This window comes from Mya arenaria, chromosome 10 (assembly GCF_026914265.1).
Source record: "Mya arenaria isolate MELC-2E11 chromosome 10, ASM2691426v1".
In the NCBI taxonomy this organism is placed as follows: Eukaryota; Metazoa; Mollusca; class Bivalvia; order Myida; family Myidae; genus Mya; species Mya arenaria.
In genome coordinates this window covers 67,124,796-67,152,443 of record NC_069131.1, presented here as the reverse complement: position 1 = coordinate 67,152,443, position 27,648 = coordinate 67,124,796, and the positions used below count along the sequence as shown (strand labels likewise).

Sequence of the window (27,648 nt, the reverse complement as noted above, 5' to 3'; positions counted from 1 at the left end):
TATATTGTATATGGTATCCAGGTAGACATTCATAACCAGGATCGCCACGTTATCGTCCAAATCATACACAACTGTGTATGCACGTGCAATCAAATTAAAATCAGATCCCCAATACACGTTTCACGACGTTACGTTATGTTACAATATGTGACGAACATAACGTAATGAAATGAAGTGAACGTCACGATATGATTTTGATGAGATAGATGCACGTCTGTCGATTTTATATACTAGTACCCATTTTTGCATCCCACTATGCATGTTCCATCAGCATTGTAGTCGTTGTTCATACAGCACGGTAATTGTTTTCAACTGTTACATTCAGAGAAATAATATACAATGAAATGTAATTGATGCCCATGCTTTGAATGTATGCCGTTCGAGTTAGAGGGCGACCATCGTCACAGAGTCACCTTACTTCGCCTTACTCAGCCGTCAATACAGTGTATTAAAAACAAATGTTTGGAACTGAAAATATAATTAAGTAAGCAAATGACTGATCAAACTCTTACAACGGATATGAGTTTTAATATTTTGCATTTCAAAATATCGTGATAAAAATAAGAATATTTTTATCAGTAACAGATAAACAGAAGTATATTATGAAAATAATAATGACGTCTAAATTATAATTAAAGAACTTGAACAAGGACCTTGGCTGTAGTATAAAGCATGGCCACGCCCATGTGCAATTATTCTTTTACTATTTTAACATTTTTTTAACTCAATAAAATTAAAATATATAAGCATATATAGTAACCCTTCTATGATTAACGCAGTTTTCTCTACACATGAAAGGGGTAAGCCACATCTGATTAAAAACCTCCATTTACCTTACATAGTCACCTTAGTGCTTCTAAATGTTTTAAGCAAATAAAATATATTTTAACGCATTAACTGCGTCTAGAAAGGCTTAACGTCAGGAATAGTTTACGTTTATTGTGTTTTACGTTTTAGACCTTTTTATAGACAGTCAAGGACATTAATACTTTCTGATATTTTAAACATTTCATTATAAAATATATATCCACCTAGTGTTGTCTAATATTAATGTTGACTGCTACCGTGGCAAATGTCGTGAGAGTGCTTCCCCGTGGATAAGAAGGGAACCAGCATTTGGTTTCGGTTCCGTTTGAGTGTAACAGTCGCAGGATACCAATAATTATTTGTTCCCTTTAAAATCAATTTGTAAAGGTGTGTTCATCTAGCTGCATTCCTCGAGATGCTTATGGCTAATGCATTATGCTAATCTTATATAATTATGTAAGCTTCCAATGACCTTATTACTTTTAATGAATATTATTATTAGTAGAAGAAGAAGACGTTTTACTTGCATTTTGATAATTCAAAGTAAACTCTTGACATGTGACACGTACCATTAAGACATAGTCACTTAGCATTTAATTGAAGGCAACTAAAAAAATTGCAATAATAGTTTGGTAAATGTTAATAATACAATACAATTCACAAATTCAAACTGTATGTGTGAAATTAATATCGACCTTTAAAGCTGATAATTTGGAGTTTCATCGTACAATACAATGCCACAAAACGGCTTTCTTACGACGTCGTGCTCCGGATATTGTTTGATTTTATATCACTGTAAATGTTGTGCGCCAATGTTTGTGTACATATTGCAGATACAAATATATTGGTTCAGGATGAATTTTCAACAAAGCGTATTCAAAGTTAAAAAGCAATAATACAAATGGAAAATGCCTGTAGCCAAACAATTGACATAAAGCTTGTTTAAGGTTAAACAGACGAACTAGACAAATACAACTTGAAAGACACGAATGCAACACTTACATCGACAAGATAAAAACGTTTATGTCTTATCATAACTAAGTGTTGAGATAAGTTAATGTTACATAGCAACTTTAAAAGATGGTAGAGTACTTAGCCGTTTATATTCCGGGCAATCAGGAAGAACAAAACGTATTTACAATAATTTAAACCAAGATCTTCCTCCTTTTATCAATTTACACACAATTTATATTTATGAAGTTTTGCTTTGTAAAGATTTATAATAAAAATTGAACGGTTTTAAATAATAATTCTTTGATAGCAATTCATACAGACACGTTTTCTTTCAGGAATTTATTAATTGTTATTGCAGGATGGTTGGAGCTTTAGGAATTGGAATTATCTTTGGACTACTCTTTTCAGGTTAAGTTAAATATTTTCGAAAGTGTTATTAGTATTACATGAGCAAGTCATGGAACTAATGTAGAACAGAGTCATGATACACAAATTTTATATTTAAATTTATTGATATATATCTATATTATACAGATTGAACGGTTTCAAATATTTTTTATTTAATAGCATTTCTTACACACGAGAGTCTGTCATGAAATTATTAAGATTTCTTGCAGTTGGAGCTTTTTGAATTGCAATTATATTTGGATTGCTTTTTTCAGGTTAACCTAATAAGATGAGTAAATTAAACTATATTATGTTCTAAATGGAAATTATGATTATAAATAAAGATCGTTCAATACGCAAATGGGATTTAGATACGGAATTTAGATACTGGATGTTTTTAAAAAAAAAACATTTACTAAATTTGTTGTTGTAATTAAACGATACATTTGAAGACAATTGGAAATGAAATTAGTGTTACAAACGTAGACATAAAAGAGAAAAAAAAGGAAAAATGTTACCAACGATAGCATTATTCTTACTCGGTACCCTTGTACCTGCAGTTAGCGATCTTATCGACATGAGACATACTCACAACTGGGTTTAAATGAAATAGCATAATGTCAAACATTTAAAAATGTGTTTTTGTTTGATTTGTTTTGGGGGAATGAACATACTTTGCACAAAGCTATCAATTTTGCCAACAGCTGGTTTTAATATACTTTGGTAAAAGAAGTAGTATGCCTTATCTGTCAATCTGTTGTTTAGTTTCCATTCCTGAATATGCAAAGTATAAACACGCAAAAACACATAATTTTCCTTTTATACTATATCATACTTCATGAATTATGAAAAATAACGATATACTGTTTCTAAATAGAACAGTGTTTGCATTTGATCTTTAAATAAATGTAGACAAACTAGTTCGAGTATATCTGATCGTGTATTATCATACCTCATATGACTTTCTCACGTTCAATGGTCATAACCCAGTCATTGGCAGTAACTTCCGGTGTATGTATCTTCTTGTGTATCAATACTGTCTTTGTAACATTTTTAGACTTCAATCAATTGTTACCGAAAACAATACAGAATAAATTGATCCAACTTGAAAGTTGTATAAAGATGAAAGGACTATGTGTAATCGTGTATTTGTATTCGGTATAATAAAATAGATATCACATGTCAACCAGTGTGTCAATTTTCGGGTAAATACTGTTACCTTGCTTCGCTTCGGATGTACTATCACACTGGAAGAAATGCGATATTAATATACTATTGAACGCTTTGACACTTTTAAATATTATGAGATTATTTCTAATGATAACCGTTACCTAATTTCGTTTTAGATATAACCGCACGGAATGAGTGCACCAATTGCAAGTGTTGTAACCACAATAGCTGCTTTTGGGGTGGCACATGCACATGGGGATGCAAAGACGGGTACTGGGGCAATAAATGCTACAAGGAGTGCCATAACAACATGTGTGTTCAATGCGACAGAAACACGGGATTGATATGTAGCAAATGTGTTGAAGGATACTACGGATCAAACTGTGAACACAGTTGTCAACCAGGACACTATGTATATTATAATAAAGAATGCCGTGGGTGTGGATTTTCTGGATGTACATGCAACTCTCACTTGGACTGTGATGGTTGCTTAGAAGGTTATTATGCTAATCAGAAATACCCTTTCTGTCTAGAATGTCCAACAAACTGTAAACAGTGTACTGCATGGTGTATGGCATATGAAGACGGATACTATCCGAACGAAAATGGTGAGTGTATCAACTGCAGCGTTAGGTGCTTGGATGGGCATTGCGATTCAGTTTCGGGCAAATGCAAAGAAGGTTGCTCTCAGGGGTTTTGGGGTAAACTTTGCAACCAAAAATGCAACGCGTCCTGTAACAAATGCAACCGATTTAATGGTGAGTGCTTGGAATGTGCATCCAATCGGAAATATGGACCGAATTGTGACATGAATTGCACTGGGACCTGCGTTGACAAAGAATGCTATGTATCTGGGAAATGTACCAACGGATGTTTAGAAGACAACTTTGGAGAAATGTGTGAACATGAATGCGATCACAATTGTATCAAAAGTGGCCATGGAACAAGATGTTCAGCTAAAAGTGGAAAATGCCTACACGGTTGCACTTCTGGCTACACTGCAGCTGTGTGTCTAAAGGATCCAGAAGGTAATGCTTATCAATTAGTCATAAAACATAAACCGCAAAGAAATGGCAAACTTCCGCTGGATGAATTGATTAAATTTCATGTTTGAATACTGTTGATATCAACCGATTAAATACTAGGAAAGAAGTCTCCCGGGGGTACCAAATATATTCGATTTTTAACATGGTGTCGATGTTAAGTTTTTTCTCAATAAGCTAATTAATTTTGATTTTGTATTGTACAATTTAAAGAAGTTTTGTTTCTTACTGTGTTTTAATGACCAAGAGACCTCTAGTGGCTCACGGGTAGGCGCTATAGGTGGAACTGTTGGAGGCAGCGTAATACTCTCTATTGCCATAATTGCCGTCATCGCATTCATTGCTCTAAGAAAAAGGTACGTTTCTATACAATTTAACTGTACTGCCTGACATAACATACTTTTACCATTTTCATGGAAACATATTTATGTTCTTAAAATTAAACAAAAGGTTGCATCATTATGTTTTAGATATGGTAACAAAGAAACGTCAACGTTTAAGACCGATCAAAATGACGAGGAGCACGTCGATTCATCGTATGTCTATGCAACTGTTAATAAAAACAGTAAGTATAATGGGAAGCCTGTCGTTTGTTAACCTTAAGGTAAAATAATATTATAGCCAATTTTATTTTTTGTAGCCAATTTATTTTTTGTAATATTAGCTTAATTACTTGTATGTCTAAAACAACAGGAATGTTTTGAATTGTTAGTGTAACATACATATCTGTATATTTGAGGAGCTGCTCAACCCGATGTTATTTATGCCACCACAAGTGACGGTTCAACACAGAAAGTCGTGGTTTCCAATCTTTATTGCAAAAATACTCCAGAGAAGAAAGCTAGAACAAAAATGATTGAAATAGAGGACAATCTTGAAATTGGTAATTGCTTATTATGCAATACATCCACCTGTTGTCAATAACTTGTTAATAAAGTGTCGATGAAAGATAAATGTTTGTAAACAGATTATAACGTTTGTTTAAAGACTTTCACTTTAATATACATGATAAATTATCCGTTTACTTATTCCAACGATAAGAAGTCCTTTAGTTGAAAACACTGTGTTATTTTCAGACGACGAGGACGCTATTGCACGGGAAAATGTTATTAGGTTTGAAGAGGATGGAGGAGTGTATTATAACAACGCAAATGAGGTTAACAAGACCAAAGTTAAAGTTGAGGAGTTTCCTGCGTATGTCACTGAAAAAACAAACTGCTCCTATGAGGAAGAATTTAAGGTGAAATTGTTAAGAAAATCTTTTTGATAAAAGATTCTATGGAAAAAGGTATAAAACATTTCTTAAGAATGTTCATACATCAAACAGCAACAAAAATACTGGTTTAGAAAAGCGACACAAACATTGATTTATTCGCGAATGTTTAAACAATATTACGAATACTTTTCTGTTAAATATGCGTTGATAGGTTAGTAATATTTTTTATGTTCAATATATTAAATGATGAGCAAGTATTAAGATATTCATAATAGAAAACGCATTTGTGGCGCACACTGAGCCTACATGAGCCCTTTACAATGTCAGAAGATAAATATGTTGAATTACAGGTTATTGTTATATAAATGTCTAATATGACCACTTTTGTCCATTCATGCAGAAATTTCCATACGGTCTTACAAAATCGTACGAAGATTCACAAAAAGCGATCAATATGTCACGAAACAGATATAAAGGAATTTACCCTTGTGAGTGGGATTTATCAAAAGCTGTGTAGTCACTTCCAATTTGTTCTACTAGTTATAGAGTCAGTGTTGAAATAATAAAAATTAACCTTTTGCATTTGGTCAGTAAGTGCTAGGCGCCGCAAACGACAACCTTCATAACTCCCCTATGAATCCAAACACGTTTTGTAACGGGGATTTCAATATTTATATATAAAGTGCTGAGAGTGCGTTTCTGTGTGGTGGCTCTAAACTAAATTGTGTCATTATTTATGTGATTTGCTGCTAGACTTGTCGCGCTGTAGTTTGCATTGTTATAGTCCGAAATATACTTCTAATACGAAACTATCATTTCAATCTGCAGATGACGATTCAAGAGTGAAGGTTTGGTACAATGGATCTGATTACATAAACGCAAGCTTTATCGATGTATGGTATTTTTTCTTGATAACAATATTACTTAATATAACTTAATTCATTATTCAAGTATTTGAATTCGTTGTATTACCTTCACAAGCGTTCGAACAAAGCTTTTATAACATTTTTCCCATTCTAAGAAATTGATCTTTTTTTATTTAAGGGTTACAAAAGAAGAAATGAATACATCGCAACTTTAGGTAAGTGTCATTAGGTAAAACTTGGTTTATATTTAATCATGTCTTTAAGCTTGAGACTTAGACAGACGTATCGTGTAATATTTTTTGTTTAGCTTTTTGCGTTAGATATAAATGTTAGTTATGTATGTTAAAACCTTTTTATTTAGATCAACAATTACTGTTTTTGTAGTAGTTATTTAACAATGGCAATAACACTAATATTTGCACTTCTTAGTCTTGATCCTGGAACTCAGACACAGACCGTTCGTGAATATAGGCCATGATAAATCCCATTTAGGTCATATTAAGAACATATCAAACTGATAACAAAGATTTTGCTTTAATGTTTATATAATTTAAACTTCGTTTATTTACGCAACGATTTGTAAAGAAATTTAAAACCTCAAGATTTAGCTACGAAAGACCATGGTCATTAATTAATATAAAATATAGTGTTTGCAGGTCATTCAATGCGTACATTTTACAAAACTAATTAATACAAAAACATATACGTCAACTGCATATGTCAGGTAAATCAAAACATTTTATAATGCTATCTATTTCCTACATTACCATGTCAAAAACTTTAGATGTATAATTAAGGAATGAATTGCGGGGTTGATGTCATTATCGGGGTATGAACGCAATTGGGCTGGTCTAAGTGTGTGGAGTCCGAAGGACTCCACGCGTACTTTGACCAGCCCAATTGCGTTCATATCCCCGATAATGAAATCAACCCCGCAATTCATTCCTTATATTTACACCAATTGTTCATTATTTCATTCAAGAATTGTTAAAAAAAATACTTCATTTCATTTAAGAAAACCTTTCAGTAATCCTTTCTTACCCATTCTGTAAATAGAACGACCCGACTGTAACCGGAAACATTTTTTTCAAATGACTTCACAATAACGCGGGAAAAGATCAACCACTTGAAATCACTTTTAAACGTAAAATTGAAACACTAATGGCAACAATACATTTAAAATATAATACGTTAACACCTTCTAAAATGTTGATTTATATTTTACGGGACCTGCTGACACAATACAAACAATAACAAGATCAATAGTTGTTATGTATATTGTTATGCGATGAATTGCGATTCGAACATATCCGAAGGTGTTGCGTTCATCGATTGATAAACGCAATTGCCGAAATGCAGTTCATTTAAGGAATGGAAGTTGAGGTGTAAATATTCACTGATCAGCGGAAGCACACATACACACACAGACTCACGCACACACGCACACATACACACACACATTCACAATCACACGCACACACGCACGCACGCGCACACACACACACACACACACACACACACACACACACACACACAAACAAACACGTACTCGTGCGTGCGCACACCCATACACACGCACACATACACACACACATCTGTAACTCCATGCATCGGGCAACCTGTACAAATCAGAACTTTAGGGAGCCTTACGTACTTTAAAAAAATCTGATTCTCTCAATCAGGTAAGATTTGTTTTTAAAAGGTTAAGGTAACAAACTACATAGATATATCTTAAACATACTTATAGATTCAAACAATCATATGAACATCTAAAACCGTACTCATTCTGAATCAGATAAAAGTAAATACACCAGAACCGTCAATATATGAAACTGTTACTATATAATTAGTATTACTTTATACTTAAAGCTGAACATTCTGTTATGCTACAATAATTACAATATCATGTGTAATTTATATGTATATTAAGTTTATCATACAGAAAACAGGTAAATATTGTAATTGACTTTACAATATCTCAAGTTTACATGAATACACTACGATACATATTCAATAATTAGAATACAACTGATTAAAAAAATCTTAACATCTTTTTGATCAGATGTCATTAGTCAGATACACTTCTGCATGTTTTGTCTACGTCTTTAAAACAGTGGTACATATTCACGTTTTATATCAGATGATAGGCCACATCCCAGTACGAAATGATATATGTCTAATAATGGTACAATGAAATATAAAAAGATAAGCCCAGTTATAAACTTAATTTATTATATCGACTTTTGCAATAACACTCTCCTTTGCAAAACCCTGTTTATGGGCACAAGGCAAGTAATTTGATGCTTCGCCCATTTTTTATTCGCGGTTGTATTGACTTAAGCAAAAACACCGTCGTTGGCAAAATGTTGTGAAGTAACCGGAATACCTGCTTGAAACTCATTTGTCCGACGTTATAACCACAAACCCACCTAAGATACACCAAAGACGGGTACAGAGCAGTCCTGAGACACCTTAAAGAAGCGAATGTTCTTATCATTGTGCTCACCGGACAACCTAGCCTTTTTAGTCTGGCAGTATGTCTGAAACCACATGTTTTGAGGTTTTAGTGCGAAATGTTTTTAACATGTTCCGTTTTTTGAAGGTCCGATGTCAAAACAACTTGGAGACTTTGGATTGTTTTGGGAAGTTGTCTGGCAGCAGAAAGTTGAAAAAGTCGTCATGGTTACCAATTTAATTGAAGAAGAGGTACGCTTTGCTTTAACATAATGGTCAAAATGTTCCACATGGCTTACAAGTTTACCATGGTATTTTCCATATTATAGGTGTTGTTAGTAAATTCTGTAACGGAATAGTGAACTATACAAGTTCATTTGTAAAGACCATCAAACAACCAATGTAATTTGGTATCAAGAACACTTATGATCTATCACATCTATTACAAAAGTATAAACGAAGTATTACCCATTATACTATGTGATGTATATCCTAAAGTGACAAAGATAAATATGTTTGTACTTCACAGAAAGAGAAATGTGAGCAATATTGGCCAGATGTGGGATCGTCTGCCCGTTATGGAAACGTAAACGTCACGTGTCTGTCTGAAGATGAGTACGCTGAATTCACAAGACGAACATTTCAAATATATCAGGTATGCTATATTAATGGTTTTCACATGTTTTTGTACACTTGTTAAATTTCTTGTATACTCTGGTTTGAACTTTTTCTTTATAAACAAATCAAAAACACTTCATTCTTTAAATTATATTAAAACAAATCAATAATACAATGAACACTACAGGGCAAAATGTTGTCGGAGTCGTTGTTAAGGAAATTCTAACTCATAATTCAAAACCGTTTAAGTAACCAAAATTTATCAAGTAATTCCCCTCTTTGAATGTTAAAACAACAATAAACGAATGTTCTCTTTTGTTCACATTTTGCAAAAGTCAAGCCATCATAAAGTTGTTGTTTACTTTTAATGCACTAACTTCTTTTATAAAAAAGTGACTTATTCTGATGTTTTATAAATTGTGCCATACACATCAGATTGAGAAAACATTTCAAATGTTTGGCTGGTATCATCTCATTTTATAAGATAGATTTACTAATTTTATGACAAGGATATTTCTCATCTTTGCCTTCTGTAACAATAAGTGTTGATAACAAGATGAAAGTGGTATGTATCCAATAACTTTACGTGTGTGCTTATGGCTGATTGACTTAAGTGCATTGGTGAAGTGGAACACAATGACTTCCTAGTTAAAAGTTATTACTAAAATATGTTTCTTGCAAAATGTACATTAAAGAAACTTCCGGGTTTTATCCTGCTCTGTGATCTAAATCGGACGTGTGTTTTGATTGTTAGAGATGGATTCGATTGACATATATTTCTAGCAGTCGTTTGAAAGTTACATATTTAATTGGGTTTTGGGAGAAAAGAAGAAAACTATGATAATCTAATATGCAACATTTAATAATTCCGTGATACATATTTTTACATTCTCTTTAACATTAGTTAATTCAAACATTGCCTCCATATATAAACACATATAAGGATAACAAGAAACATAAACAGTGTGCGTGTTAAACTATCAATGGTGTACCACAATATACAGGGACAAGCTTCGATATCCAAAAGCCTGTTATGGTATTGTTCAGTTGCACACGTATCATTTCCGAACACACAAGAACCAAAAGCTGCACTCTCACAGATTTACGTTTTTTCAACTTTTCATTCTATTTTTTGCCTTAAAATGAGCAAATTTGTGCGTAAATATCTGCAAACCAGTGATAATAGACTGCTGACAGAAATTCAGATCGCAGATTTTCATATTTCCGTTCGAAAATTAATGTTTTATGGCTTAAAGCGTTACCAACGGTTTAAGAAAAATGCATAAAACATCACTTATTCAACTTATATGAAAAAAAAAACTGCGATCTTATTTTGTCAGCTGTCTTATATGACTTGTTTACATGCTTTTTCGAATAAATTGGCTTCTTCGAAGACAAAAAATAAAAATGTTGTCAAAATGTGACATCCGTAAGAGTGAAGCTTTAAAGAATCAAAACGTTATGAAAACAACATATCAATTAACTGATGGGTTATTCTTATTTTCGAGGTTCAAACCTCCATGGTTGCCTAGCATTTATTAATAAAGGCAATTTCAGCGACTGATAAACCCTATTGTAGGAGTATTACCTTCAAAGACGTCATGCAAGTTCATAAAATACATTTATATACAAACTATCAAGGCACAGTCATCCCCCGCAAGCGAATTAATTCAACCAGGGCAAAAAGGTCAAACTCATGCAAGTTTGGTCAAATACTTTGATAACAATAAGATATATGTTTTAATGACATCAAATACTGTTCCCTAGAATTCCGAAGAGAAAAAACTTCAGCAGTTTCATTTCACGTGCTGGCCTGACAGAGGTGTACCTGAGGATATTCCCTCTCTGATAGAGTTCCGAAAAATGGTCCTGAACTCTTCGGGAAAGCTTAATGGTCCAACATTGGTCCACTGCAGGTATTACTATTTAAAAACAAAAATCATCAGCATTTGTTATTCATGGGTCTTATTTTCTCAAAACAAATGACTGGTTAAGGCGTACGTTTTTTCTGACACAAACCAAAATGGCAATTATGTTTTGGCAAAACATTTTGCTTTATCAAACTTGATTTATTATGCTTTTTATGCAAATTGGACTTTTCCGCAAGACCTACTCATAAGAATGTTTTTGAATTTCAATAGATGACAAAGCGATCTCCCTTTTGCTATATGCTATTTTGTGTCTAGTGCGGGCGTGGGGCGAACGGGCACCTATATTGCTCTCGACATTTTGACGAAGGAAGGAGAAGCGGAAGGGAGCATTGACGTCGCCGGATGTGTACTTAACATGCGTAGGAACAGGCCCAACATGATCCAAACACTGGTATTTATCGTAGTTTAGGTTTGAAGTCAATTGGTATGTGTGCTCAACATGCGAAGGAACGGGCAAAACATGATCTTAACACTGGTATTTATCGCAATATAGTGTTGATTTCAATTAGTAGGAGTTCTTAATAATAACACCAGAACAGGCTCAATATGATTCAAACACTGGTATATATCAATCTATAGAGTGATCACCGTTTGACATCACCCATATGGATCTCTACTACGGATAAACTGGATTTGTGTATATTTGATTCTTTCAATAATCTGCATACGCATTTTTAAAATAATACATAAAAAGACTAGACAATCTTTCGGTAAAATAAATATATTATGAAAATATAAGTCTCGGAATATCATTAGAGTGTATAGTTTGTAATTGTACATTAGAATAATAAAAAAAATGTATTTGCAGGAACAGTATCAGTTTCTCCACAGAGCTCTTGTTCATTCTTTGACGTTGGACTATAACCCGGTGAAAGGGAGATGTTATCAACAATTTGTGGACAACATGAGTCACAATGATAAGGCTAAATTGTTTAAGGTAATAGTTATGATATGAAATGGAACATCACATACAGGAAGAAGACTAACAACAAAACCCATATAGTGATGATGCATGGTGAATTGACACAAATCTCTACACGACAGATTTAATTTTAGTTTCGTACAAATAAAACATGTTTTAAAATCTTCTTCTTCTCTTCCTTATCAAAATATTTAAGCTGACCTTTCCGACGTTATAAATGACCTTTTTACATACATTATTTAGAATCTTATAACAGGTGTAAGTGTGGTTGCAAGTGATTGAGGTAATTGTATCTTGCATTTCAGCAAACCCAGGAAGAATCTCAAGCGATCGAAAGAAACAAAAACCTCAAGGGCAAAAACAGAGCAAACGCCGCCATTCAAGGTATAAAGTTTTGTGGTATATTTTGTTCATTATATAGAGGATAATTGTTTGTTTCAGGGCAAGAATGTAAGACTTCAATACAGTTTACCGAATGAGTACCAAAAGCTGTATTTCACGAGTGGCTATCAAGTTGTAGATGTTCTCGAGGTTAAACGTTTTGAAACCTTACAGTAAAAATACATTTTCTTTTCATTTTATGAATAAAAGGAATATAAAGAAACATCTTATTGTAGTTTTTAAAATTGAAAAAATCTCACTAAAGGATAAGGACACGTAACAGCATAATTAGGACGATGACAAATATCAAATAGTTATTTATTTATTGTTTGAAATAGTGAAGTAAGATTTTTTCGCGAATAAATCTTTATACACAACAAACGAGTATATAATAGAACTATTCACACGTAGAAATATTCATAGCCTTTCAATATATTGTAAAGAAAGGTCATTATAAAGTTTTGATATTAAACTAGTGTAATATAATTACATGATGCCATAAGCCAATAGCGTTGAAAGTGTAGGTGTTGAATAGCGACATTTCATTTATTTTTAGTAGTACGTCATCAGATTAGTATTTATCACATTTGTTTTTAGTAAATTCAACAGTAATTGAATTCGTATAATGAACTCCTTTTTGATATTACTTATATGCAGTTTATTTAAGTTTTCTTGTAGTTTCGAACATTATCCCTGCAGTTTCAGTTAGTTCCCCTGCAGTTTCGAATAGTATTCCTGTAGTTTCAGTAAGTTTCCCTGTAGTTTCGAATAGTATCCCTGCAGTTTCAGTAAGTTTCCCTGTAGTTTCGAATAGTATTCCTGCAGTTTCAGTAAGTTTCTCTGCAGTTATACATACGGTCCGTGCATATTTAAACTAGTTCTGTAAACAACTAGTGTCATTGAGTCATATCTTATTTTTAAAAATGTAAAAATAAATGCATTTGCGGTTTGACTTCATTATAAGCGTTAGTTATGTTACAAGAAAATACCATGTAGGTTTTTATGCATCCAATTTCACTAAATCACGTTTTATTTTAAAAATAATGTTAAGATAAGTGCGGCCGCGTTTAACTTCTGTGCAACATTTAGACTGATTTCTGTACTACGATGCTAGAAATGATTGTCAGCACCTGTTCATTAACGATTTTTTTTGTTTTCAGTCCCAGTTTTAATTCTGCTATGAGAGTGTTCTAACGTACATGGAGTGTTTTGAATACAACATGAACTCACACTTTTGAGAAACACATACGGATACAATGAGTGTGTTCTTGCGGACATCAAGTCTTTTTAAATACAACATGTATTCAACCTCGTAAAAGGACAATAAGATACCAAAACTTCGCTTTACCGGACATCAAGTCTTTAAGATACCACATGTATTCAACTTCGTAAAAGGACAATAAGATACCACAAGTGTGCTCTCGCGGACATCAGGTCTTTTCAGTAGAGAATGTACTCAATTTCGGGACAGCACATTAAGGTAGCATGAGTGCAAAACACATTCTATGGATACAATATGTATTCCAAATTTCGAGAAAGACACTTTTAATACTAGTGTGTTCTAGCGTACATCAAGTCTTTATTTATATGTATTGTACTGAATCTTTTGGGTGTTTCATGTTTCTTGTTTGTGATGTTTTGTTTTTATGTGGTTTATGTTTAAACTGTTGGATACTGAGCTTGTTCCCGTAGTTTTTCACGTAAATGTTTCAATCATTAACTTGTGTTTTCATATCCTGTATTCCGAATGTTGTAGGGAGGAAGACTCTCAAAGTATTTTATGGTACACCAGATCTGTCATAACCAATATGATTTCCGATTGTGTCTTTATGCGTACCCATGTCCGTAGAGCTCCAGCTTTGGTAAAAAGCATTAAGAATTTGATAAAATAATAAGCATCTTTTATCATGAGTTTTCATATGTCGTTTAGTAAATGATTGTTGTCCGTTTGTTCGACAGAAAACGTTCCTTGTATATATACTACATATTTCTTTTAAATGTACAGTGTAAGTAATATTCTGACGAAATTGTAGATCGACTGCAAATAATATGTTTACAGCTTTGAGAGTTGTATTCAAAGTTATTCCTAAGATGTTTTATACCTATTCCAATATCCCCCTTCTCCAAATATTTATTTTGGGATACATACGAAGTGTCTCTTGTAAGGTACACCAAAACTGTTCTAAGCAATATATTTTCATGTGTTGTCACTTTAATGTTCATAGTGTATCCATATTCACAGAGCTTTAACTTTGTAGAAGGGTAGTAAGTTTTTGATGAATTGTCAAGCTTTTTATATCGTTTGTATCAATATGTTGTTAGCATTTAGCGAATGATTTTTATTATTTGTTTAGTATAAAGTCAACACATTACTTATTGGAGATATAGTTTTATTCGTATTACATATTTTTAAATAAACATTATTGAAGTTGTATACTATCATTTTGTAGATAAAATCTCGGATGCAAACACTAATGATGTTCACAGCATTGTGCGTTAAGTTTAGTTCTCATCCTAAGATCATTTCTGTATTTTAATACAATTCCATTACCTCTATATTAAAGATCTTCCGCAGCCTGACGCGAACCAAAACATTTGCTATTCATATACAGTTTGAAAATGTATGTTTTAAGACCATTGATATAATATTATAATACTAGGACTTAAAATCCTTAAATTTACAATGAAAATCACATGGAAATTTCTTGTATAATTCGAATGAAAAAAATAAGAATAACCTAGAAGTTGTTGTTCATGACATTGAAATTCTTACGACCATATATGAGAAATATTTTATGCAAAACTTTTAAATCAAAGTAGAACTCAAATTTTAAACATCGGCACATGTCTATTTGATATCCTTTACAGTCAAAAGGTTGTTTGTGAACATCTTTGTTCGTTATCTGATGTTTATATAGTATAAAATGAAAGACCCCTCCCACGACATAATGTATACTTACTGTAGGTCGGTTTGTACATTAGTCCAGAAGAGAGGTACATGCCTACCGTAGAGGTCAAAGTTATTTGCAATTAATTGTGAAGATTTTTCAAGACTAGGTCAGACAAACAAAAATAAAAACAATTAATAGTAAAGTAACTTAGATGTCATCATAGTTTTACTAAATGCAAATAGATGTTGTATCCGCCGTACTTTTTTTTAAATACAAGCGTTTTAAATTACCCTTAATGGTTATTTGCCATGCACAATTTTATCACTAAAGTTACGTTTTTGGTAAGCATTATTATAAGAGAAGAAGAAGAATATTGATTGACTTAATAATGTAGTTTAATATACATTATTAAAATCACTGTGTAGGCTTGTTCAAGGATACAATGTTAAAATAAATTTGGAAATTAAGCTCTCCGAATGTCCCGAAAATAAACTGCTTGGGTTGGCACATACAAGACATTAAGATACATGTCTTGATGCAATGTCAATTGTAGTAAAAGAACAAACAAATTCCTACGAGAAATTGGTTAAAACTTAACTATTATTAGAGTTTTAAGTGAATACAACATTCGTAATTTAAGATTATTCTTGTGAAGCAATTTCATATAAATAGTGACCGAGGTCCATTCAAGTGACATGAATAGATTCAAGTCTTTGAATATACATTTTTTTCCATTCCTGGGCCATGTGTGTTTTCTTGTGTACTCTAAATCTTTTGAATACGACTGTATTTCAACTTCTTGGTCCTGAATGTATCCTTGCGTTAATGAAGTCTTTTGAATACAACTGTAGTTCAGCTTTTGGGAAACCGTGTCCTTGCATTTATGAAGTATTTTAATTACAATTGTATTTCAACTTCTGGGAAGACAGTAATATGCCATGAGTGTATTTTTGCGTACATAAGTCTTTTAACCACAACTGTTATTCAACTTTAAAAAAGAAAGATACCATTAGTGTGTTCTTGCGTGTATCAAGTCAAAAAGGTGGCGTCAATAGCAAATCATGACAAGCATGGATTTGGCGATCAGTTGATTATTTTCCCGCGTTACGATTTGTTCAGTATAAAAGTTTTATCTTAATAATTAACTTTGTGTCAACTGAATGACGCAGACGCAATATTGATGGCTATAGCAATCATGTGTTTCGTTAATCTGGACTTAAATGGATATGTGCTAAATTCATTCTTGTGTTTGGCTAGTCACTATTTCCATGCTAACAAAGTAGTCTTATGCTTCTAACAGGGTTATCCTTCGTTGTTTGACTACTGAGCTTGGCTCTTTAATTGTATTACGTTTCATCCTAACATCGTTTAGTATCTTCTCTTTTTTTATTAAAGTGCTTCATTACGTATACCAACCACATTGAAGCTAGCAGATTCATGGTTCCATCATCAATGATGCTAAAATATGATGCATTGTTTCGTTAGCTATAAATAAAATAAAATTGATCTTAATTTAACCTGTCGATATAAAAATATAATTGGTGTCGTAAACAAGTTTACACATTATTAATAAATATATGCCTGTCAACATAATTAGGTGCCACGAAACTAAAGACCAACTTATTCAATCCAACACCAAGAACGTGAAGTCAGTAGCATGGATTTGGTGACCAGTGGAAAATTTTCAGGCTGTATGAGTTGTTCATTACAAAGGCCATCTCTACTACGCAGGAGATATAGTGGTGAGCGGTTCAGCATAGGTGTGCCACAATATTGTGAATGCACTGGCACCTGTATCATGTTTTTACACTCTTTTGAAGTCCTCTAGAAGCGGACTACCCACCCACCCACCCACCAATGGGTGTGGTATGTTGTTTTAATAAGCAATCAGCGGCTGCCTACCAACGATGAATGACATTGAAGACAAAGAGAGAAACAGAACGAGTTTAGGTCGGACATACTATGTTATATTCACATTGGTTCAGCTCGTATAATTCAACAAGTCATTTTCAAAGTTGGGTTAGATCCAGTTATAAGCTCTCGATGCTGTTTCTTAAAGCGTACTCCATTGTTACATTTAGAGTTCAGTACAAATTATTATCGTTATATAAATGCAGACTAATAGTTAAGATAAGACACGCTATTATCACCTTATTTCTATTTCGAATTTTAGTATAGTCGTTCTATGTAGTCGATATGTGTGGTTCTACCAATAAGCGCGTTGTTATGTTATGCATTTTGGGACTATTCACATCCAGTAGGTTTCACTTAGGTAAAGTTATCTATGTACTCATAATGTGTGTGATCTAAAAAGAGAAACACCGCGAATATTGGTTTTATCGTACAATTTATTCGTTACTGAGTGATATTGAATTTGAAAACTAAAGGAATAATACGAAAACTTAATTTCTCCTATTTATTACGTTTATTTTTTAAAGTCAAACCATGTGAAATATTAAAAGTACAAACTACTTTCTTATATTAAAGCATCAGCGACCGATTGCCCGGATGCCTGGATAGCATTTCAAGGCTCCTGCTACTTCATGCATAACGACGAGAAATCATTCACAGAAGCTGAGGTTTGTAATGGGCTTAGTTGATATCAGTACAATTCGAAAAAAGATTAACACTACTCTGCATTTATACTGTAACTTAAGTTCGTTCTTTGTAAGCGACAAAGGTTAACTCTTATTTCACCATGTTGTCGCATTGTGGACTATCATCGTTTTTGAAACGGCCTTTGGTGTAACATTTCCTTACTCTGAAAAAGTATTGCGTTTAGGTGTGATACAATTAATATCAAGGGAGTAGGTACTGTATCCCGTCAATAATGGAAAATATGCATGAAGAGCAGCTGAACTGCGTTTATAACAAACATTGCATTAACCATTGAAACAAAATGTAGACTGCTAATATTTGATCCAATGTATGAGGGAAAACGATAATATTCATGGTAGAAAATAATTGTCAATATTCAAAGACTCATCATTTCCAAGTCATTTCAACAATTAATTTCAATTATAAATTCAATTTAATCCCATGAAAATCAGTTTCATATTATATTTTCAGCATTATTGCAATCAGCATGCCAGCCATCTTGTCCATATTGACAATGCGGACGAGAGTGCTTTTGTTAAGGACAGGGTAACTCATGAGTGTAAGGCATTTCAAATGTATATTTTGGTCGCTAAATGTCTTGAATTTGGTATGATAAAGAAGCGCTATAAATGCGGTTTGTCACACCAGTTTTAAGCCAAATTTCTCTAAGATGCAGTTTTTGCTGGCGAATATTTTTTGTTATAGGCATTAACGTAAGCTGTGGTTGTGAACTACAGTTGTTTCTTCCCAGTTAAACAAAAGTCATGCCGATAGCTGACTTCTGCCTGCAATAATAGTGAACCACATGCAACGTCGATTTTTTTTACAGTTGTACAGTTGGTTTAACAGTGTCAGAACTTTGAATATGTATTAAGACGGGTGGCTAGTTGGTCTGTCGGCAGCAGTTGTATAACAGGTACTCCTGTGATATTTCACAACTAAAAGTATATGCCAGTATTTATACGGAGCACTGCTATCTTTGAAATACTACTACAATCCTCTTATCTTATGTAATCGAAGATGACGATACTGCAGCATTTGATCGGTATTCCACAGGTTTTTCTACGGACTGCACGTCAATTTATTTACACTGATAAAATGATGCCTATTACAGAGGCAAGTCAAGTAGCATTGTAACGAAGACAGCTCTTGATTCTGGAAAGGTCGCCGAAGTGTTGCCTGCAGCTTGTGAATTGATTGTGTTGTTGGTTGTTTATGATCACCAGCACAACTGTGGTACATGATGGTAGTGCAACCGCTTTCTTTCGCTATTAGGTTGTATCAATTAACGATCAATTGGTAATCAGTACATCAAAATTCGATGACCGTCCAACACTATTTAAACTAAATAAACACGTGTCATCGCTCGTTTGGATGCACAGGGCGTTCGAGACAACCTACTCACAACAAGTGCTTGTCGGAATACGGTCGTGGCTCCTATTTGCCTTCGCCTGTATTCCTCTATATTTATTTTTCTCTTTAAATGTGTGGAAGTAGTTTGAATAACAGATTTAAGGACTATACAAGTTGTTGGTTTTGGGTGCATATGCATCATTAGCATCTTTTATTTGTTATTTCTGATATCAATATGTATAGCTAAGCGCGTACATTTCTACTCTATTTGCCAAAGAGAAAGTAATTCGTTCGGGACATTCATGCTGGCCTGACGCTTCGATGCGCAGTCAGGCGGGATAACAAACAATTTCCTGGCACATGATGTCTCATTTTCTCACCAATCTTTAACGGTCCATCACAAGATTTTGATTTCTACAACTTGGTCACTTTTTTCATGAAAAGCCAGAAATATTATTCTCGGTGTTAGATATTCACATATTTATTTTGGAAAACTTATTATATATGTTTTAATATGTTTAAATACTAACACAGATCTTCCTTTCCCTTTAGCGTAATACAGTGTTTTGAATATGTATCTAGCGTTTTTGTTTTATTTTATCTATTTGTAAATATTTTGTTATCTCTACAAAATTAATACATTCTTATTATAAGGTAAGTGCCGAGTCATTCAAACATTTGAATCCATGTAAATAAATTTTATTTTCCTGCCCTTGTTTGTCAATATTGTTCATTGTATGTACAAATTGATCTCGCCTAAGATCCGCAGACACACTGGTGGATAGGTCTTACAGATGAAGATGTTGAAGGAATCTACAAATGGGTCGACAACAACGAGGAACTTATTAAGGAGTCATTTACTGGTATGATGTATGTTTTCGGTCAAAAAAATGCAATTTAACGGAATAACATTTGGAAATAAAAATGCAAATATATGAAGCACTCTTTGTCTCAGACTAGATGCGGACGTGAGGTCATTGAATGACATTATCAGATTGCTAGATTAAATATGTGTCTATTATCAGCCGAATGGCAAAACGTTAAGCAGATTACATGTAACAGACATCTGTTTTAATAAAAATGTTGTATATGCCCTCAAATTTAAATGTGTGAATGTACTTTTATGATTAGCAAGTTATTGTAATTATTTTTTTTTGTGATGATGATGATGATGATGATGATGATGATTTATTATATTCGTATTTTCAATATCATTAAAAACTGGAATAAACTAAACCAAACTAAAATCTTTCACGAAAACACTAGTTTATTGACCACCTACCGAGCCCGTCGGATCTTATGTGTTATTGACATTGAATGTCATGTAATAAATCAAGTTAATATATTGAAAGATAAGTGTACTCCTTATCATTAATTAGATTGGATGACTGGGGAGCCAAGCAATTCTGGTCATTCAGAAGACTGCGTCCATCTCTGGTATAGCAACGGTTATCGGTGGAACGACGCCTTGTGCGATATCAAACATGCATTTATTTGCGAACTCAGGTTGGTTACAAAGTTTTAAAGTTTTAAAATAAATCAAGTAAAGCCTTGCTACAGGCCAACATGGATAACCTGATGTGTAAATTTTGCGGTCCGATGGAGCCTCATCCTTTGGTAAGGCCTCCTTGGAAATTGTTTGCTGCGTCCCGTACTTCAGGGTGACGTTCATGATTCCATTAACATCTTCGGTAGACTTAAAGGCATCGACTTGAAGCTGTTGGTGCTATTCAAAACCACATGCCACGAACTAGAACCATATGCACAATCGATGAAATATTGGATAGTATGGATCATTACTAAAGTATCTAGAAATGGTTTGAAGGTCGCTTTGATCGACGATAGGCTTGTAATGTGTGGGTCGGGAAATCCCGGATTTAGTATTTCCTTTCACGCACCCGTCATGTTCAGACCAGATCGAATTATCTTTTTTTTATTTTTTTTTATTCTGAAAAGGACTGTACACCAGACTGGCACCAAATCTGTAACGAATCTCAGGACAATTATTTAATAAAATGATTTACTCTTTGATATCATAATTGTAAAGAAAATACCAAAATGTAAAAAAAGTCGGAGACCGGGTTCGAACAGGTGTCGCTTAAATTGCAATCTAGTGTTGTCTCCACTGTGCTAGGAAGGCTTACCCGAAACGAATGGAATATTTAAGATATATACCTAACTTGATAATATAACGTGATAACATCGACTAGCAAATTACGCATAAGGAATTAATTCTACTAGGTAGACGTACCCAGTAATCTGTTTTAATGGAAAAATGCGAACAAACTGCGAAAAAAAAAAATTGTAAACTATGTGGCACTTCAGTTAGTAAGTTTCAATGCATTGTACACATCGATACCAAGTTTATGTAAGTTTTCGACAATTTTATTTTTATTTTTGCTATTTCATCATACGGAGTACAGCCCCTTTAAACTGATATAATACTCTTGTTCTTCCTACAGTTTTCATTCTTCCTTCAATTCTCCACCCATTTATAGTATTACAAACAATGAGAGGACAGGAATATCCAATAAGAACACGCGGTTCCGATGGGGAAAACCATTGCACTTGATTTAGAAATAATGTCAATTGATAACCAGTATTCATCGTTAAGGAATGAAGTGTTAATGTAAATATATGAAAAGAGATTTATCGAATATCAAATATGTAAAATATATATATATAAATTTTTGTGTTGTTTATTTTCAGGCCGGATGAGGGTGGCCCTATCGCAATTGGATAAACAATAAAATTATTGTTTTATGGATGGAATTAAATAAAGTCAAGTACTTCTATACGTTATTATTCCATGCGTATAGCTAATTGGTCCTTAAAACAGATAATAAATAACTCAAGTGTAGTTGAAGCATGGGCACACGTAAGGTATTTTGAATGCATTAATGTGCGGGTTTAAAGGCTACAACAGCAATCGATTGGTCAACCATTAACAAGTTATTAAAAGACAAATAACGCTTAAGCATTTTCGGACATTGACAATCTTTATTGTAAAATGCAAATAATTTCTTTTCATTTCAAATATCGAAATATTTAAAGTTGACATTAGTCAGAATAAAGGGTGACATTAATAATGTCTACAAGGTATATTTAAACCAAACTTCAATGTTGCTTTTTTTTTCGGTCTATTAGGATAGAACTTTCTCTAGTGTAATACATATAACATATTGCATACGCTCTCCTGGCACATATTCTTATTTGTTATGCTTATAACCCAAATTGAGTTATCATCATCTCTTCTGCGTCAAACAGACACTTTGTTTATATTTAAATGGCATTATTCTTAATTAACGTACAACTTACTACACATATTTTATAGTGTTAAAAACTATATTGAATATATTCCCATTCGTTTAATAATGACACATTGCATTTCGTGTCGTAACAGAAAGACCTTATTATACACGCAGCATATAAACGCTTCACCGTAATCCATCTAGAGTACAAAACGATCTACGCACACGTCATATAACATATCGTTGTGCATTGTAAGATTGACATCATGAGAAGAAATAATGCGTTGATGTAAAGGCTGGACTATTTTACAAAATGTTCATGCTATCAAACTAAATTTCAAAGATTATAATAGGGTGTAGTATTAGCTCTTACTTCCATAGGCAGTACCGTGTTCACATCGGCTGATTGTGTAATCTACTTTTAGCTGCACTGGTAATTGGCCTCAACAAGAAAACAATGGCGTCTCGCGTTGGTTCGCTTTTCGATATTCCAGACGATTTGGGGCCAAATTATCTTAACTATATATATATAGATGGCTAGAAAAATATAAACAATTTGTTTCTGCCCCCCCTGTAATGCGAACAGTGTGTTAAAAAACAACGATGCTTTCAACGATGACCGATGACTTTGTCCCTTATTTTCCTTTGAAAAGAGTCCTTGAAGTTGTTCAGCATGTTGTGTTGTTTTGTCCTTTGTTACCTCTGTGGTGTCAGCTTCACTTCTGCAGTACTAATCCAGTTGTTGCATATTAGATTTATTGGGTTAAATTTACACTTATTACATTGTGGTTTTGCAAACATAACTTAAACTTAAATATTTATTTAGTGCTTATGTATGCTAGTGAACATCTCTGTTTTTCAATGGCAAGTATGTTCTTAAAAATGTATAGCATAAGCAGAAGTTTTTTTTCTCTGTTAAAGCTGCACTTTCCAAATTTTCGGCAGTTTAACAAACAATTATACGAATGCCAAAATCAGTCGATTTCTAGACATAAGATAGAAAAGTGTCAAAACAGACAATAAGTGAGAGTGCAACTTAATTTATTAGAAATAAGTTCTTTACAGCACATTTTTGACCGAATTATGATCTAATAAACTTAATAATTGTTTTGAATCTACAGAGAAATAAAGTGATTTATACAGCAAAATAATACCTCATTTCTTTAATGAAATAAATCATGTGCATGTTGAGTCTAATATTAAAAGGTCATATGTTGACGATTTGACTACACAAGCGAAACACAAAATGTACGATGTTTACAGTTTAAAAATAGAAACTCAAATTTAGGGGACCGATTGAAGTCGGGTAACTTCTGTATTAAATAGAATTTTAAAGGATTGATTTGTCCCCCTTATAACCATTGAATTACAATAATAGTTCGAAAACTTACTTTTGTACAGACGTTGATATGTTTCGACTTTAAACAATCTTACAAAAAAGTTCCGCTGTTTTTTAGTTCTTCCACAGAGTCTGATCAAGCGCTTGCATTTTTCTTTATTACTCACTGGTTTCGGAAACGGAACGAGTTTCACACCATCTTGTAGTCGGTCTGGATACCTTGCATCCTAATTACAAGTGCGATAGCAACACCTTTTCACCATAATTACTTTATAAGGCGATGAAATACCAACGAATGCTAGTCAGTTTGACGGACAAAATGGCGGATAACAACACGGCTTTTCAGCGCTGTATTCTAATTGGCTGATTAGACCTGTCAATCAATTTCTGGCGTAAGGTCATTTGTGCATAGTCTTGTATCGCATTTGCTGCAGTCCTGGCATACAACTGTTCATAGGTGTGTTCCGTATTGTTTAAAGTATCTAAATGTAGTAATGTATTACAATACATTACTCAACAAATGGAATGTGCTTTTAAGTAACGTCTGACAAATTGATATTAAGAATGCAAAATCCACGCTTACCATTAAGGGATATGCATGAATACAATTATTATTATTATAACACGATCGGACAGCAAGCATTGCATTGGATAGGATAGACAGACACTATCGTGTATGAAAATATGTGTGAAGGAAACACGTTGTTTTAATGCAAACCCAGTTTTTGCAACTTCTTTTTATAATTATCAAACTACAGCCATGGAAAATAAGATTTTCAATATATTTTAACGTACTTGTTTAAAATCAGTCGAAAAAGCGGCATCGTGATTGAAGTCACTTCCTTTATCGTCGTCGCAAACATTTTGCCGCAATAAACACTCGTTTACCAATCACTTACTGCGTTTCATTAAGATCCGAGTTATTGCGATAATCGGAATATGAATGCAATTGGTTGAAAATGAGTTGATCTAAGGAAGCGCAAAAGGACTGTGCACATAGTAGAATACACAATAATAATAAGGCGAAATGGCAATCATCATACGTGTGTTTGGATTACGAACTAAAATATCGAATCTGACGTTGGGCTTTGTTTAGATATAGGAAGAAGAAGATACCTTGAATTATTTTAAAGAAAAAAAATATATCTGTGTGACTGTGTATTTAAAATAAATCTTGCGTTTGAAAATGATCTCAGGTATAAAAATAATATTGCCTATCATGTCAAGCATGACTTACAAAACAACCGTCTGTCTTCTGTGTGAAGGTTTATCGGTTTATTTAAAGAATTTTACAGCTCAAAAGTGGGTCGGAAAGGCCAAAAATTAAAACATTTCAAAAGGATTCATGTGTTTTTAGATTTTAAAACTAGTCTTTTTAGGGAGTAAAACATACAACCTTCTGACATGTTTTGGAGTAATAAGGAGTTGACCAAATTTCACGAACGCAGTTTTAATCAGAGTTTAGACTAAAAAGCATTTTCGTATTTTGGAAAAGCTTGTCGACAATATAACTATGGTTTTGTGTCAAAATACCCCAGACTTCCCAATCAACAACTTGTTCAGAGGTTTTGATGATCTTTTTTTCAAATAAGAAAGATAACGAAAAAGTGGATTCATTTCTTTGTTACAAAAATATATGACTACCAATCAGATTACATGTTATCAAAAGAAATCAATTGTAAGTGAAATATTTCTTCATGAAAGGCAAATATTGATAACCTTAACTCCAGTCATAATTGGGAAATGCAAACCTTGGGCCCGAGGGGAATCAACATACGCTAGTATTGTAGTTTTGTTTAAATTGAGCATAATAAGGCTTTAGGTTTACGTGATTCTATATCACGAGTGACTTAAAAACGAAAACATATGCACGCTAATAATGCATTGCATGCTTGTTTATTTAACATCAGGTATTTAGGTAGGCAGGTGATTTTGACAATAGACTCCATTTTCTTTTCATTCATGTCTGATATTGTCAATAAAACATAGCTTATCTCAAACGTGATAAGACCCTTTTATAACTTGCTAAACTTTATCTGTAAGATTTAATAAGAAATGGATAGTCGATGTTGGATTATACAATGAACAAATTAAAACAAAAATTGTATTCTATGTTAAGTTAACATCCATGAATGTTTTACGTTTAACTACGTTTAAATCATATCGAGTGCTACGCGTTACAAATTTGCTTGCTTTTTCGAATAAATTGCAATGTGTTACCTGTAATATTAAAACTTGTAATAATTGCAAAGCCTACATATTTTTTTATGAACCGATCGTTCGTTAATTTATTTATCGGCATATTCATATGCATACATATTTGAGTGAAAATAAAGTGAGCAAATCTATTTCATTAATAGAAGATAGCATCACAGAATATAACGTTGCTAATTTCACTCCATCTCTTTAATATAACAAACAGATTTTAATACGCTTGTTACGGTTCAATTGATCATTACCTAGTGTAATCCATATTAATGAAAAATGCACATCCACTTTACAAAAGGGATATTATAATAAAGCCGGAAGCCTGTTAAGATTAATTGCAAGTTGTTCTGCGATTGGATATTTTATATATTCCTAATACCTGATGTATGGAATAAATGAAAAACACAACACATTTCTTAAGTGTTACCGGTGTGGTGTTACCGGTGGTATTCTCTATATTTCTTCTGCTTTTCAAAAACCGCAAGTTACGTTTAAATTGACTCCGTTTAAAATAGGAGGTGGGTGTAATGTAGCTCATCAGTTTTAGTATTGCGTAAAGTGAGGATGTCAACAAGGGTCATAAACGTAATCAATGATCTAGATTTAAAGAGCATGGAAAGGTTAAAGGTCATGGAAGAATGATAAAGGATCTTTTACAATACATGTTTCAACTTTGATGTCTAACATTTCACTTTTGCTTAGATCCACACTTTTTATCTCAAATTAAACCATACATATACATCATGGATTCGGAATATTTCAAACAGATCTTTAGACTTCCAATATGCAATAAGCCCCCATGGGATCTCAGACTCTTTTTAAAATAGAATTCACGGGTTCTAGTTGTGGTATATTTAATTAAAAATCGCAACGACATTGTTCAGGTTCCTCCATAATCATTAAATGTTTACGTAATACTCTTAATAAAGGGACCATCTTAAACTATTTGCAATCAAGTCATGTCTAACTAGATCAACGCAATTTTATATCATGTTTTAAGTTTTATGATGTACTTGGTTTTAGCATTTAACCGGCCAAGTGCCTTAGTTAGATACGTGTTAAGAAAAGAACCCTGGTTTAACCCTGTAATATTAACATTTAACATTTTTTTAAACATTATTTAAAACAAAGAAATGCTTACTTAATCGGTGCAATACTGAAAAATGTTACTAGACCCCAGCTTCGAAACCATTTTCCCAACTATATACGATTTTAAACATATCTCCGCTTATTCAAAATATTCCAAAGAAATTTGAATA

At 33.2% G+C, this 27,648-nt stretch overlaps 2 protein-coding genes and 1 long non-coding RNA gene across 3 annotated transcripts in view; 2 read left to right on the top strand and 1 right to left on the bottom strand.

The window, feature by feature from the left end:
• LOC128205067 (receptor-type tyrosine-protein phosphatase mu-like) overlaps positions 1 to 27,648 on the bottom strand; it is a gene marked incomplete in the record, with an annotated part of 180,600 nt that overhangs the window by 99,417 nt on the left and 53,535 nt on the right.
• On the top strand, positions 1,978 to 15,181 carry LOC128205070 (receptor-type tyrosine-protein phosphatase mu-like). Its single transcript, XM_052906486.1, has 16 exons — positions 1,978 to 2,169; positions 3,495 to 4,346; positions 4,609 to 4,717; positions 4,832 to 4,926; positions 5,101 to 5,244; positions 5,438 to 5,601; positions 5,978 to 6,065; positions 6,406 to 6,470; positions 6,622 to 6,658; positions 9,046 to 9,149; positions 9,427 to 9,552; positions 11,283 to 11,431; positions 11,702 to 11,837; positions 12,255 to 12,383; positions 12,674 to 12,752; positions 13,910 to 15,181. The coding sequence occupies exons 1-16, from the start codon at positions 2,121 to 2,123 to the stop codon at positions 13,930 to 13,932; spliced, it is 2,349 nt and encodes a 782-aa protein (XP_052762446.1). The 5' UTR covers positions 1,978 to 2,120; the 3' UTR covers positions 13,933 to 15,181.
• Positions 17,698 to 21,092, top strand: LOC128205076 (uncharacterized). Its single transcript, XR_008256166.1, has 4 exons — positions 17,698 to 17,912; positions 18,128 to 18,219; positions 20,353 to 20,454; positions 20,971 to 21,092. It is a non-coding gene; the product is annotated as an uncharacterized LOC128205076 (long non-coding RNA).

Bases quoted from the DNA above. Each gene is read 5' to 3' on its own strand.
- LOC128205070 (XM_052906486.1), top strand. From the start codon at position 2,121: ATGGTTGGAGCTTTAGGAATTGGAATTATCTTTGGACTACTCTTTTCA. The intron at 4,718-4,831 runs GTACGTTTCTAT...ATTATGTTTTAG, and splicing joins TTCATTGCTCTAAGAAAAAG to ATATGGTAACAAAGAAACGT. The intron at 11,432-11,701 runs GTATTACTATTT...TTTTGTGTCTAG, and splicing joins CCAACATTGGTCCACTGCAG to TGCGGGCGTGGGGCGAACGG.